General features: G+C 46.6%; 1 protein-coding gene across 1 annotated transcript in view; it reads left to right on the forward strand.

The window, feature by feature from the left end:
• The first annotated feature begins 5,318 nt into the window (after positions 1-5,318).
• Positions 5,319-15,515, forward strand: part of MYO1D (myosin ID) — a 351,948-nt gene continuing 341,751 nt past the window's right edge. The window contains exon 1 of the mRNA XM_075059626.1: positions 5,319-5,507. Coding sequence (XP_074915727.1) covers positions 5,413-5,507 — 95 coding nt within the window. The 5' untranslated portion in view covers positions 5,319-5,412. The remainder of the gene's footprint in view (positions 5,508-15,515) is intronic.

A 15,515-nucleotide genomic window follows, 5' to 3' on the forward strand; every position in this document is an offset into this window, starting at 1 on the left:
GCATCTCTGGGTTGAGAAGGTATCAGATAGGAAGCAAGCTGTGCAACCCAGTGAGCCAGCCCCATTCATCACTACCAGGCACAGCTCCAGGCACCAGCACACCAAGCATATGCTGGGGCTGTAAGCCAGGGGGTGGTGCTCTGCCGGTCACTGCAACTGCAGCAGACAGGTTGCCTTCAGTGGCATGCCTGTGGAGGGTCTGCTGGTCCTATGGCTTTGGCAAACCTCCCACAGTCATGCTGCTGAATCCGTGGGACTGGGGACCTCCTGCAGGCAAGCTGCTGAAGGCAGCCTGCCTGCTGTTCTTAGGGCAGCAAAATACTTAGAGCCACCCCTGATGGCTCTGCCCAGCAATTGACACCTTTGAATGTCAAGTTATTCATTTGTATTACTGTAGCACTTGAGTGTACTCACTCAGGACCAGGGTGTAGGTACTGTACAAACAGAATAAGACATATTGGAAGCTTTCTGGAGTAGGGTCTAAGTATGGGTTGACAGACCCCTCTGGACATTTGCAGCAGCTGCTCTGGCAGGACTGACTCCCTGAGTCTCTGTAGGAGGGAGCAGAATCTCACTATAAGGCCTTGTCTGCAGAGCTTAATTGGCCAGAATAGCTCTTGCAGATTGCCATGTGTTGATTTTTTTCCAAACTAAAAGTAAGTGTCCGCAGAGACAATTATTCCAGTATATCTTGAGCACTTTAAATTCACATACACCTTATTCTGGAAAGGCTTCCTGCTGCGGTCAAGCCTCTAGTATAGAATATCAGGGTTATAAGGATCCTCGGAGGTCATCTAGTCCAACACCCTGCTCAAAGCAGGTCCAAACCCCAACTAAATCAATTTTTAGTAGTAATTTTTTCAAATGCATTTTAGTACTTCTCAGCCATATAGCAATGCGTGCTAGTTTAATTCTTCCTATTTATGGAGAATGGCAGCATGAGGGGTTAAATAGCAGTCTAACCTCATCTTAAGCAACTCAGTGGGAGAGCAGAAGTCTTAACTGCAAATCCCCTGCTCTAAGCACTAGATCACATTAGGAACTAGGCAACACCCGTCTCCTTTCGATGGTGACTAAGCAATTCGGCCTGATCCCCTCCTCCCCCAAGAATGCTTGGAAAGACAGCTGGTAGACATCAAGTGGGACTCAAGTTTCCCCTTCCCTCTGCTGACTCACCCCTTCCAGGTCCTATGCTCTATTTAGAACCGTTGTCAAACTGTGGTAGTTGAAGATACTGCCTCACTATTTAGGTTGCTTGAATGGCAAGGGGCTGGCCTATCCCCAGCACCCCACTATCAAAGCTATTTCCCCCTGGATAGTGATGCACAAGTGGCCTCTCAAGAGCTGCACTGCTTTAGTTAGCATACCAGCAACAGATACCTGCAAAGAGATGGAAGGTGTACATGGCACCTCTGCAGCCTCTTCTGGTTCAGGAGAGAAGGAGCCCTATGACTTAGAGGGCCTCCTGTACTTTACAACCAGAGTACCTGGGAGCCTGTGTATTATATATGGTTGTAGATGCAGTGTGCTAGGATGCTGCCTGCCTCAACTAAAGAGGCATTTCAGTAACTGATCCTCACAAAGCAGCAATAGTTACAAACTTTATTATACATTCAACCTTCACAAGCATTAAAAGCATTACATTTTAATAAGAGTTCATTTACATCCAGTGGACTTTGTCACAGCTTTGATCGTCTCACACCTATCTTGCTTGGAGAGCTCGTGCAGAAGCACTAACTTCATTGCAGCATGGACCTCTCTGCAGGTAATGAGGCTTCTCTTGTTGTAGAGAGACAACCTGGCAGCTTCTAATGCAACTTTCCCAAACAACTGTGGTTTATCCAGAGAATTTATGACATCAGCAACCCAGCAGGAGACCCCTGAGACTTGATGAGTCTGCCAGAGAAAGAGCATTAATGTCAAGTCACTTGCTTAGAAGTGCACTAACTTAGTGGCAAGTTCAGCAACACCACTAGTCCTAAAAAAGCCTATCTAATTGTTAGATCAGGAACCAGAGACTCTGTTAATGCACAGAAGCCAGGAGTTCAAAGAGCTTTCATATAGGCAAATGAAGGTTGCTTACCATTGGCTTATACCCTTCCAGAGTACAAAACCAAGACTTACGCTCATGAAAGCCTACACCACACACTGCCATTCTCCCACCTCCTGTCACTGCCCTCAAGATCATCATAGCACTATAACTCTCCAAGACACACATCAGCATTGTCAGGGAAACAAGCTCCAAGAACCTTCATAGCTTCTAGCAGCCATGGGGGACCACTGCAGTCAGTCTGACCTCCCACATGACACAGCCCATAAGCAGGGATCTTGGGGCATTGTAGTTGCAAGTCTCACAGCCTACCATGCTGAGCACACAGAAAGTGGAACATTTTCTAAACTATGGGTAAGGGTTTGTTGCATTTCCCATGCCTGTTCCACATGGGCAGAATTAGGGTTGCATGGGAGGAGTTAAACTAGGAAACAGATAGTTAAGGTGTGAGGTTTTATTTCCTTGGTCTGGAAGGGTAAGAGGCAAAGTTCAGCAATCTCTAGTCACCTTTAACAAATCAGCTCTTGAAGGAGCCAAAAAGCATGTCACAGACTAGTCAAGTAGCTCAAGTGACTCACAAAAACTGGTCTTCTCAACTTGGAGTCAGTCAAACCTCTCAACTTCTCTCACTTCCCTCCCCAAAACAGGGGATGCCATTATATTAGTCTGGCTAACTGCTGTGCAAGCAATGAAGTGTCTAACCCCTGTTTGTTAGAAGAGTGCAGCTGTGGATATCTCCTACATTGTGGGGAAACTACACATTGTAGTAACACAAAGGTTAAGTTACTGCTCCAGAAGCCTGGGAGTATTTAACCAAATACCAGCCCAAGTTGCTAAACAAAATGGGGAGGAGCAGAGTTTAGAGGTGCAAGTACCAACCTGGTCTTAGCGTGTTCTATCAGGACAGCAGGCTGCAACAAGACTGTACAGGACTCACTATAAATAACTATAGGTACTTTATACTGAACAGGAGTCCTTAAAAGGGCTGGTCCCAGGTATTTTACCATCTAGAGCAGGAGGCATTTTCAGAGCCTCCCTGCCCTCTGAGCAGCCAAGAGGCCAAGCAATAACTGTCCTCTCCACTCCCAGGTGGAGATTGGGTGCCTCCAGAAGTAGGTAGGCAGGCAGGCAGGCATTGCTTAGCAACATCAAATCCACAGACATAAGGGTGCAGAGTCAAGTGTGTCATAGGCAAGATAATTAACACAGTCAGGCAAACATGAAAGTCATGCCTACATTTCTCCAGTTAGCTGCTACTTAGCCTTTAAAAGGCTCTCCTTCTAAGCAACCATAGTCAGGGGGATAAATGTATACTATCAGTACCCCAGACAGGAGCCAGAACAGATTTTTTAAGTCAGAAGAAGTCCTAGCCCTAAAACTTTGCTTACACCACAGCAATTTAAGACTTTCACCATAAGCATAATTTGAAGTCCTAGTGCAGGTAAGGCTCCTGCAGCTTGTTAAAGGAGAGAGAAAAATGTTAGCTAAACCTGCTCTAAACAAGTCTCATCCACACAGCATTAAGAGTGGCTTATGTAGACCAGTAATACTCCTCAGGAAGTGTGGGGCAGGCAGAGCTCTCCCTCCCCCTTGAGGGCTCAAAGATAACGTTCATATTTAAGCTCTTATTGCAGCACTTGTAGAACCAAGACTTACTTGCTTTAGGATTTTATATATGTAGGTAGAGTAGCCCTCTTTTCTCTTGCTACTGTAGAGCCTGAGACACAGAGGATCTCCCCTGGCACAGTCTAGCTTCTGCCTTAGAAAGGGAACTGAAGAAAGCTGCATCTCTGCTGTTAAGGTAGATAACACAAAAAAGGAAGAATGGCATTTACTAGCTTGTTGCATACAGACTAGCTCAAAACATCTCTATCCTCCTCAGTGTGCAGATTGTACCTCTGAGAGAAGAGAGTACTCTCTAGAAGTAAGACTAGCTTAAGCCACATATTTTAGCTCCTGAGTTAGTATTTTTAGATATTTCAATGTCTAGTTAATAGTTTTTTTAGAATTCATCCCATAGATTAAGGTATTTAGCAAGATAACAAATGCTAGTCACATTACTGAATACATTCTGGGAAGACACTCAGATACTACATATAAGAACTATTAAATAATCATAAAATAATTGTAAATAGCACATTGTGCACAACTATCACTCCATACCTGAAAGGGCCACAGCCACCATAAAGTAGAACTAGTATAACCACCTCTGCAATTGCACTGCTTATAACAAAACTGCAGAGAACAAATACTACAGACACCAATGAGAGAGGTTAGCTTGTTCTATTGATTCATTGACTTCACCTGCAGATTACATTCCATCCTAAAGACCCTGATTTCAATTAAAGAGACAGTAGCTCCAATATCAGATTTATACACATTTAATTTTTCACGAGTAGTCACACTGAAGTCAATGGGACTACTTGTGAATAATCTTAAGTAGGTAAATAAGTCTTTGCAGGCTTGTGAGAGTTTCCAAGCATAGAAAACCATGTCCCCCCAAAATGCTGGGGATGGGGTCCTCCAAAGCTGTGGGATCCAGCCCCCAACCCAATGTGGGGCTGTAGTGATAGAGTGCCCCCTGCGCTGTGGGATCTAACAGCCCATTGTGGGGCCTTGGGGATGGGGTCCCATGGGGATGTGGGATCCAGCCCCCAGTGCAGGATTCTGGGGATGGGGTCTCCTGGGCCTGTGGGATCCATCACGCCAATGTGTGACCCGGGAGTGGGGTTCCCCCAAGGCTGTGGGATTCAGCTTCCCAATGCAGGATGCTAGGGATGGGGTCTCCTGGGGCTGTGGGATCCAGCATCTCAATATGGGGCACTGGTGTTGGGGTCCCCCAGGGCTGTGGGATCCAGCACCCTATGTGAGCCCTGGGGATGGGATCACTGGGGGGCTGCAGGAACCAGCACCCCAATGTGAGCCCTGGCATTGGGGTCACCCAGGGCTGTGGGATCCATGCCCCCCATGGGCCCTGGGGATGGGGTCATCTGGGGGCCGCAGGAACCAGCTTGCTGGGGATGGGGTCCCCAGGATCGAGTCCCCCGTGTGGGGCCCAGGGGATGGGGTTCCCTCGGGGCTGTGGGATCCAGCCCCGCAGCGTGGGCCCTGGGGACGAGGTCCCCCGAGGATCCCGTGTGCGGCGCCGTCCAGCGGCCCAGGCCCATGCGCGCAGGAGCCGCGGCCGGCAGGAGGCGCTGCCGGCGCTCGGTGGAGAAGGCGGGCGGGGCCGCGCGCCCGGTTACCCGCCGCAGGCCCGCCCGCTCCTGGCGGGCTCCGCGCGGCCCAGGTGAGGCGGGCGGGCGCTCGGCGGGGCTGTAGGCGACGCTCGGGAGCCGCGCGGGCCGCAGAGACCCGGCGCCATGGCGGAGCGTGGAGAGCCTGGAGTTCGGCAGGCGGACTTCGTGCTTGCTGGACTTCGTCTCCATGCCGAGTTCATGGCCAACCTGCGGCTGCGGTGAGTGGGGCGGGCCCCCCGGGCGCTGTGGGGGGCGGCCGGGCCCCCGGGGGGAGCTGGTGGGACGGGACGGGCCGGCCCGTGGGTCTCCCGCCTTCAGCCGCCGCCCGCGCTGCGTCGTCCCGAGGAGGGGAGCGGAGCCGGGCGGTTACCAGGCGGGTGAGGTCAGCGCACGGGGTTCGGGGCTGCTCCGAAAGGCCGCCGGCAGCAGCGCCTCTGGGCCCCGCTCCCGCGGTCCCGCCTCCCACGCGCCGTTCCGTGCTGCCCCGCGTGGACCCCCGCCGTGACTGGCCCAGGGGCGGCGGTTTGCAGGTTCCAGGTGTGACAGCAGCGCCCCGCCTCGCTTGTCCCTTCACTGCAGTGCGCCGAGTTACATCGGTCGGGTAAAGTCCCACCTCGTTCCCGTCTGTTTTATTAGCCCGCTGCTGGCAAACGAGCAGCACCCGGTTCTGGGGATCACAGTGTAAAAATAAGACTGTCTGGGCAAGTGCACGGTCTGGAGTGTGTAGACAGTATGTCATTGTGCTTGACTGTCTTGGCAAATGCATTGAATCTCAGTTTAGTTTACCTCTGGGTTTGTGAATTGAACTGCACATTGGTTTTCCTTAGCATTTACAAATGCAGCCTACTTTTTAATAATCCTGTATGGTAGGTAGAGATGACCCCATTCTGCAGATGGCAGGAACTGAGGTGGAGAGCATTTATGACTTGCTCATAGTCACTGCAAGCCAGTGTCAGAGCCATGATTAAAACAAGGATGTTCCTGACTCAGGAGCTAGTACTCCCAACTGTTACACCCCACTGCCTTTCTGTGGGTAAATAGTATCAAACTAAAGTCCTCTGCTTGCTGTTATTAAACTCACATTTGTTGCAGCTCACAAGTTTCCTCAAGCAGCAGCAGAATGAATTGACAGGACCTTTGATGTTAATACAGCTGTTAAGAATCCTGCTGGCAGCAGTGAACCTGATCAATGTCAGATTTCCCAAGCAATAACAGAATTAAACTGAGTAACTACAGATGCATTGAGTTTGTTTATTGGACTAGAGGAGGACGCAAAATGAGATTGTGGGAGGAGCAGAATATCAAAGACCCTTTAGGACTGTCAGGAAGAGAATATGTGGAAGTTAGAGAGAGTCCTTTTGGCAGCCAGAGGGCTAGTGGGAGACATTTTGAATATGTCATACTTAACCAGAAGGTGATATGAAAGAGAGCCCCTGAATGGAGTCCAGAGACCGCATCATGGTAGGAATGCACCTTACCTCTTCTCATCAATTTGAGGGAGATTTGCTTCTGACCTGGTTGTCGTCTCTGGAGCTTGCAGGTTAGACTCATGGGACCACTTTAGCCCTCCCTTCTGGACCCTGGGACATGGTAGTGCTCCATATGCACCTACAATCCACCTGCTCTGTCAGCTAACATAGTAAGTGCTGGAGCACAAGTGGTAGCCGTCTGTGATGTCATGCTGAAGGTTCAGAGTTCCAACCTTGTGAACACTGGTTACAATTATACATATTTATTTTTTACTTAAAAAAAAATCCTAGAATTTGCATACACAAACAATGTTAAAAGAACTTTATTTAATTGCAAAATCCAGCACTCAAAGGTTAGGAAATGTCAGATTTGAGTTTGCCCTTGCAACCATATGTGTCATAGTCTTTAACACATGATCTCTGAGAAAGAGAAACATTATAAAACACATTGAGGTTAAGTAATTTTAGTTAAGCTATTATCTCTGCTAAGTTTCTCACAGTTCTTGAGATCCAATCTCTGTTCTTTAGCTAAAATACAGACTGGAGAAAAAAATTAATTTGTAACTTTTATTAGAAAAGAATAGAATTTAAAGCAAATAAGAGGCTAAAGACAGCAAAATAAAGGTGGGTTGATAATAGTGTTTCAAAGCGCTTCCTAAAAGAGGTAAAGGAGAGGTGAAGTGGTTTGCTGAAGGTCACTCAGAAAGTCAGTAGCAGAGTTGGGAATAGAAGTCCAGATATCCTGAGACCCAGTCCAGTGCTCTGTCTACTAGGCCATTTTACTGTTTGGTTCAATACCAGTAGTTTTAGTAACTCTTAGTGAAACAGATAACAGTTGTATATCCTTCTGTATCAGAACCTCATTATTCCCTTCCCCTTAGTTGTAAGTTAGTAGATCGCTTTGTATGTTACGCTGTCTGTCTGCAAATACAAATAGAGTGGATCAGGCCCATTGGTCATTTGGGCCTTTCAATATTTTGGTGGGCTTCACCTTAAACATTTTCACTTTCAGTTGGTATGTTAAGCAAATATAATGTGCTACTTTATTTAATATAGAACAAATACCCTAACTTTGTTAATGAGTATATATATTTCTCACTGATTGCATTTCTATTTAAAATAGACAATATCCAAAGTGTCTGCAGTAGTGTTTATGCTCACTTGGCAATGACAATTCCTCAGATTGTAGGAGTCTGTTATACAGTACTATAGATAACTTTTAATTATCTACATAGGAGTTGATTAATTTTTAAGAAATTCTTATCTCTATTTACCCATTAATAAAATTATGTTATAATACGGTATCAAATAATACCAGTGATGGAATGCTAGATGGGGAGGGATCTGAGTTTCTACAGAGAATTCTTTTCCAGGTATCTGGCTGCTGGGTCTTGCCCACATGCTCATGGTCTTACTGATCTTCATGTTTGGGGTTGGGAAGGAATTTTCCTCTGGGTAAGATTGGCAGGGGCTATGGGCATGTCTTCACTACAAAGTTAGGTCGACTTAATTTGACATCCAGCTGCTGCAGTATTTAAGTTGGTCGTGCATGTTCACACTGGACTCACGTCAATGGAATGCATCTTTACTAGCAACACTGCATTATGTATAGAGCAGGGCACCTTGGATAGCTATCCCATAGTGCAACTAGCCTCAGGGGGTTTTGGGAAGGGCTTGCAATGCCTCATGGGTCCAAAACATTGTGTTGTGTGTGTGTGTGTGGGGTGGGGGGAGCGGTGTGGGAACATGGCTTTGAACTCCCATGATGCAGTTCCCTCCCTCCCCTGATATCAGTGGCAAACAACCCATACTTTTTCATGCCTTTTTTTGAAAGCCTGGCTTAGCTGTGTGTATGCCAGTGCCCGAGAACCCTGGACCCCCACTCAGCTATGCACTCTTGTTGTGAGCATTACAAACACCTCACGCCTTATCCTATCATATTTCCAGAGCCGAGACAGGAACCACTATGCGGAACTTCGCGATGTCATGCAAGCAGTCCTGCTGCAGGCCATAGAATGAAACAATTCCTGGTTGTTGCTGGTAGTTGTGCAGCAGCTGAACACAGTGGAATGCCATTTCTGGTCCTGGGAAACAAGCACTGACTGGTGGGATTGCATCGTTATGCAGCTATGGGATGATGAGTAGTGGCTGCAGAACTTTCAAATGCAGAAAGCCACTTTCCAGGAACTTTGTCACGCAGAGCTTTCCCCAGGCCTGACACACAGCAACAGTAAAATGAGACCTACTCTGACAGTGGAGATGCAAGCTTACATAGAACAATCGCCCCTCGCAATGCCAGACTGCTATCAGTCAGTGGGGAATCAATTCGGAGTTGATAAATCCATCATGGGAGCTGTTGTGATCGAAGTGTGCAGGGCCATTAATTGACTTCTTCTAAGAAAGGTAGTGACTCTGGGCAAAGTGCAGAACATAGTGGATGGTTTTGCTCCGATGGGGTTCCCTAACTGTGGTAGAGCAATAGATATCACACATGTTCCTATCTTGGCACCAGACCACCTTACCAAAGAGTACTATACCGAAACAAATACTTTCCAATTGTGTTGCAAGCACTAGTGGGTCACAGGGAGCGTTTCACTGACATCGGTGTGGGATGGTCAGGAAAGGTGCATGATGTGCACATCTTTAGAAACACAAGTCTGTTTAGAAAGCTACAATCAGGGACTTTCTTTCTAGATCACAAAATAACCACTGATGATGTTGAAATGCCTATAGTGATCCTGGGAGACCCAGCCTACCCCTTGCTCCCGTGGATCATGAAGCCATACACTGGCCACCCGGACAGCAGTAAGATATTCTGCACTTGCTCAGCCTGGTGGTGGAATGTGCCTTTGGACATTTACTAGGTCTAACATACTAAGCAGTTTGCTTACTTGGTTAGACCTCAGTGAAAGGTATATCCCCATTGTTCTCTCTGCCTGCTGTGTGCTACATAATATCTGTGAGTCAGAGGGAGAGAAGTTTCCGTAAGGGTCGGGGCATGAAGGTGGATAGGTTGGCAGCTAATTTTGAGCAGCCAGATACCAGGGCAATAAAATGAGCCCAGCGAGGAGCTCTGCGTCTCCGGGAGGCTTTGAAAACCTGGTTCAGTAATGAGCCACAGTAATGTGACCATTTGTTTGCATTGTGCTTTCCCATACCATCCCCTCTGTTGCATCAGTTTCCCTATACCTCCCGCTCCCACTTCAAGCTTGGAATAAATAGAGTATTTCATTCTTGAAACATTGACTTTTATTGCACAAACATGAAGAAACTGAAAGAACAAGAAAATAATTTAACCTGGAGCAAATGATATGATAAAACTGGGAGTGGAGAAACCAAGTCAGCTTTCCTGAGAAAGCACAGAAGATTTGCCCATCAGAGGTCTTCAGATGGCTTTGTTCTTAGTACTCTCCCCTGGTGTTGAGTGGAAGGGATACTGCATCTTCCCCCCCACTTCCCAGAATGTTTGGGAGAAGGGGATTGGGAATAGGATGCTGTTTGCAGGCCATTCTGCAGGGCCTGCAGAGGGAGTCTAGCAAGCTGTTTTTCTTGAAGTTCAGCCAGATACCTCAACATGTCTGTCTAGTCCTTCGTAATCTGCAGCATCTCATCCTGTGTGGTACGCTTGTACTCTTGGGATGCTCTCCTGCTCTATGTCCAGTTTTTCAGACAATCAAATCCTCCAGGTTCTGAGCTCTGTATCAGCTCTCCCAGAGGCGTTCATTATCTTGCTGAACATGTCATCGTGCAGTCTTTTCTTCAATCTTCTAATCTGCGGCAGCCTGTCCACCAATGTGGAGGAAGTGCTGAAGGCCAAGCTTTCCACTGTAGGGCATGCAAAGCCCAAGGCAGCCATTGTCAGTGCATACCCAGGGTCTAGTACAAGGTTGCTATTTAAAAATCCCTCCCCATATTATACTCAAGTGCAAGCCAGAACATAATCTGAATCCCTAGCTATTCAATGAACCGGTTTGCTGTTCCAGCTATGGTGAGTATGGCCCAGAGGCAAGAGTGACAGGCCTTGTGCTGCAACCAGTGTTCCTTCTAATTTTTCCCACCCATGTGTGGAATTAATTTTGTTTTGTGCACCAGTGTGGAGGTGATGTGTGACACGTCAACTTCATATCAGTGCACATAACAAAATTCATGTGGTGAGACCAAGGGGTTTGGAGTGTGGGAGGGGGCTCAGGGCTGGGGCAGAGGGTTGGGGTGGGGGGAGGGATTTGGTTGGAGGGGAGGGCTCTGAGATGGGGCCAGGGATGAGGAGTTTAGGGTGCAAGAGTGCTCCGGGACTACGGTGGGGAGAGAGGACTCCCTCCAGCTCTCTCTCTCCACAGCAGCACCTTGGCTGGAGGGAGAGGTGCCTCTCCCTGCTGCAGCAGCTCCAGGGCTGGGGCCGCAGGATAGGCACCCCTTCCCTGGCCCCAGCAGAGCTGGGTCAGGGAAGGGCGCCATGTCTGGGTCTGGGCCTTTGGCTGCCTGCGGGCCAGATCTGGGCTTGCAGCTACCCCAGTTGCGACTAGATCCAGGCTTCAGCATAGTTAGGGCCGGGGAGCTGCCCCACCTGTGGCTAGGTTGGGGCGTCCCTCCCCTGGCTGCAGCAGGTCCACGGGCGGGTTCCCTGAGCGCCTGCATGCCCCTAAATAGGCTGCTGTGCCGCTTACAGGGAACTTAGGATGCAACTTGTGGAAAACCAGTGTCGGAAGTGCAGGTGGACAATATCTCTTCTCCTCGGTAGCACGGATGTTGCTTTGAGACCAGGGACCAGTGTTAAGCCTCCCAAATTGCGGTCTTTGTCCGAGGTGGCTCCAGGAGGAGGGGTCTTTGTGGCCTTGAGAGAACACAGGAAGCCCACCCCTCCCTTGCCTTATCGCTGCTGGCAGTAGTTGCCCTGGACTCGCAGATTCTGAGGTCAGTGCCGTCACTTGTCACCCAAACCACTGGCATGTTAGGGAAACCATGGTTGAGGGATCCGGAAATCACTATAGGCAGTGGATCACATGCTCTGTTTGTGTTACGAGTACTTGCAATGAACACTTCTGCCTAGAAGCATAAGTATTTTGAACTAAAGCATAAAGCATATAACGCAAAAAGATAAGCATTAACTTCATCACACTTAACGAAAGCACAGAGAGAGGATGGATGCATGTGGAGGCAGAACTAATATATTGCACAGGCAGCCTTAAATCTGGCATTTCCTAATTTTTGAGTGCTTGACTTTGCAGTCGACATGTTTTATGTAGTTTTTTGTATTTAATACTAACGCAGACTCCTAATATAGACTGAAGAGCACCCATTTATCTATTACATTGAAAGTGCTTAATTTTCTCAATGTACAAAACAAGTAAAATATTCATTATAAATATTACAGATAAGAATCTCAGACTGACAAGTATTTTGTGGTCTGTATTTAATATGGCCACAGTAAAAACAATAATTTAGGTAATACTGAACATAGAGAAAATATATATTAAATATTTAGTTTGTATATTTTATACATTAAACACAGTTTTTCCTTTGGTCCTGTAAATATCCTTTATCATAAACTAAGGAGTGATAGCTTCTTCTCTGGCTCTTATCCTTTGTGTGATTCCTCCAGCAGTGAGATCAGCAGCCATATAGCTAAGTTTATGGTGTGATCAACTCGGAGCTCTCAAGATGATCCAGTGGCAAGTTTTTGCAGTTGCAGGATCCTTCAGCTGCTGTGTGTAGCTCCTTGTAGTCTTTGCAGAAGGAAGGGTATTTAGATGACAGTAGAGTTGTCTTTGTGCTTGTGGCATATGCTTATCTCAAACTGAGAATAGTTTTTTCCATTCCATCTGGTTACACTCTCACTAACTTGAAATGGTTTGTTCAAGCGTATATTTGGACTGGTTCCACTCTGTGCCGTAATTCTGGCTTCTGCTGGGACTATTTCTGTTCAGGGTCACTGGTTAGCGCAGGCAGGTTGTGCTCGATTTAGTTCCCAAGAAAGCCAGATGTGGGTGGAATGGAAGTCATATCAGCTTCAGTGCATACAAGGACATTTCCCAAAGGATGTCTTCAGTGGGAGAAAGACAAATGCACTGCACTGTTCAGCTTTTTAATATGTGAATAGCTGTATGTGTAAAACTGGTACAATAACTCCTCACTTAACGTTGTAGTTATGTTCTTTAATGCGACTTTAAGTGAAACGATGTTAAGCGAATCCAATTTCCCCATAAGAATTAATGTAAATGTGGGTGGGTGGGGGGGGAGTTAGGTTCCAGGGCAGCTTCCCCTACTCAGCAAGCACCAGAGGTGGGGGATTCAACCTTCAGCCTGCCCACTCCACGCCTTCCCCCAAGCCCTTGCCCTTGACCTACCTCTTCTCCTCCCCCTTTTCTTCACTCCCTGGCTCCGCTCCTCTCCCCTCCCTCCCCTGCCTTCCAAATGTGGCAAGCCAGCTGATTGCAGAGTAGGGGAGGGAGGGAGAAGGCATGCTGAGTCCTCCTTCCTCTCCCCTCCCTTCTGCCAGGACAATCAGCTGGCTTGCCATGTTTGGGAGGCAGGGGAGGGAGGGGGAGCCTGCGTGGTGAGTCCTCACTCCTCCTCCCTCCCTCCTGCTTCCAAAACGCTGCAAGCCAGCTGAGTGTCGCGGCAGGAGGCGAGGGGAGGGGGAAGGCTCTGATCCGCAGAGTCTGCCGGCGGGCAGGAGGGGGCCGTAGGGAGACTGCCAGCTATGGAGAAAGCAGGCAGCCAAACAATGTAAGAGTGGAGCATTGCACAACTTTAAATGAGTATGCTCCTTAATTGATCAGCAATGAAACAACGTTAAACGGGACGACTTCAAGTGAGGAGTTACTGTACTAGTTTAGACTCCATGTTGTTTCACTTCTTGGTTATTCAGTTATGAGCCAATCAGAATTCCAGTGTATGATATTTTTGTGATGTGGACATTACGTATTGAAACAGTAATTTCACTTAGTCCGTCAAGCAGCTACTGGATGTTCACTTCTAGTTACTTCTAACTTAGGCTGTGTTTGAACCCCTTAATACTGAATTTACTGTTTTTATGTACTACTTAAAATCCACCAGTCATTCATTTCTCCAGCATTTTAGATTAATACTTATTCCAGAGAGTTCGCACGTGCAGTTCAGTCTCTTGATTAGGTATATTTGCATGTTTCTTTTAAAAATTTTTGGTGGATTTTTGCACTTTAAACAGTTGCAAAGAAACGAATCGCAGCCACCTTAATTCAAATGAATTTCACTTTAGCAGAGATTGTCTCATTACTTTGTTAGTAAATTCTTTGGTAGACATTTTGGGCTTAAGTATTCTCAGGCTGCATAGAGATTGGTATGCCAACTAATGCTCTTTCAGAGGGGCTTGCAATAAATTGAATTCAAAGAATTTTTAAAACAGTGAGTCTTTTTTAAAAAAGTCAAACTTTTGCAAAAGCCATATAAAAATGGCAAAAGCAAATTGGTTCTAGACTTCCTTTTTAAAGGGCAGGTTTTGGTGGTTTGGTGAAAAATTGGTTGATGCAGAGAATAATGCCATTTTTGAAATTCTTTGTAGTATCTCTCCTTTTTCTGGACTCCTTTTGCAATAAATCTGAAATAGTGTGTGTATTTCATTCATTGCTTTGTACAATAGAACCTCAGAGTTATGAACATCTCATGAATGGAGGTTGTTCGTAATGCTGAAGAAAACATTATGGTTGTTCTTTCAAAAGTTTACAGCTGTACATTGACTTAATACAGATTTGAAACTTACTATGCAGAAGAAAAATGCTGCTTTTACCATATTAATTTAAATGAAACAAGTACAGAAAGTTTCCTTACTTTGTCAAATCTTTTTTTCTTTATCTTTTTTAGTAGTTTGTTTAACACTGTACTGTATTTATTTTTTTGGCTTTGCTGCAGCCTGATTGCATACTTCGGTTTCCAAATGAGGTGTGTGGTTGACTGGTCAGGTCATAAGTCTGGTGTTCGTAACTCTGAGGTTCTACTGTATGTGACAATTGCTGCAATGTCATTTATACATAGTTAGCATTTGTCTAGTTAACGATTCATTTATATAAGTAATACCTAGCTCTTATATAGTGCGTATCCTCAGATCTTAAAGTGTTTCACAAAGAAGGTAAGCATCTCTGTCCACATAGAATCATAGACTTTAGGGTCAGAAGGGACCATTATGATCATCTGCTCTGACCTCCTGCACAGAATCTCACCTACCCACTCCTGTATCAGACCTGTGTCTGAGCCATTGAAGTCCTCAAGTCATGGTTTAAAGACTTCAAGGTGCAGAGAACCTTCCAACAAGTCACCCGTGCCCCACGCTGCAGAGGAAGGCGAAAACCCCCCAGGGCTTCTGCCAATCTGCCTTGGAGGAAAATTCCTTCCTGACCCCAAATATGGCGATCAGCTAAATCCTGAGCATGTGGGCAAGACTCACCAGCTAGACACCCAGGAAAGAATTCTCTATAGTAACTCAGATCCCACCCCATCTAACATTCCATCACAAGCCATTGGGCATATTTATCGTTAGTAGTCAAAGACAAATTAATTGCCAAAATTAGACTCTCCCATTATACCATCCCCTCCACAAATTTATCAAGCTTAGTCTTGAAGCCAGATATGTCTTTTGCCCCCACTGCTCCCCTTGGAAGGCTGTTCCGGAACTTCTCTCCTCTAATGGTTAGAAACCTTCATCTAATTTCAAGTCTAAACTTCCTGATAGCCAGTTTGTATCCATTTGTTCTTGTGTCCACATTGGTACTGAACTTAAATAGT

This window comes from Chelonoidis abingdonii, chromosome 21 (genome assembly GCF_003597395.2).
Source record: "Chelonoidis abingdonii isolate Lonesome George chromosome 21, CheloAbing_2.0, whole genome shotgun sequence".
Classification (NCBI taxonomy): Eukaryota; Metazoa; Chordata; order Testudines; family Testudinidae; genus Chelonoidis; species Chelonoidis abingdonii.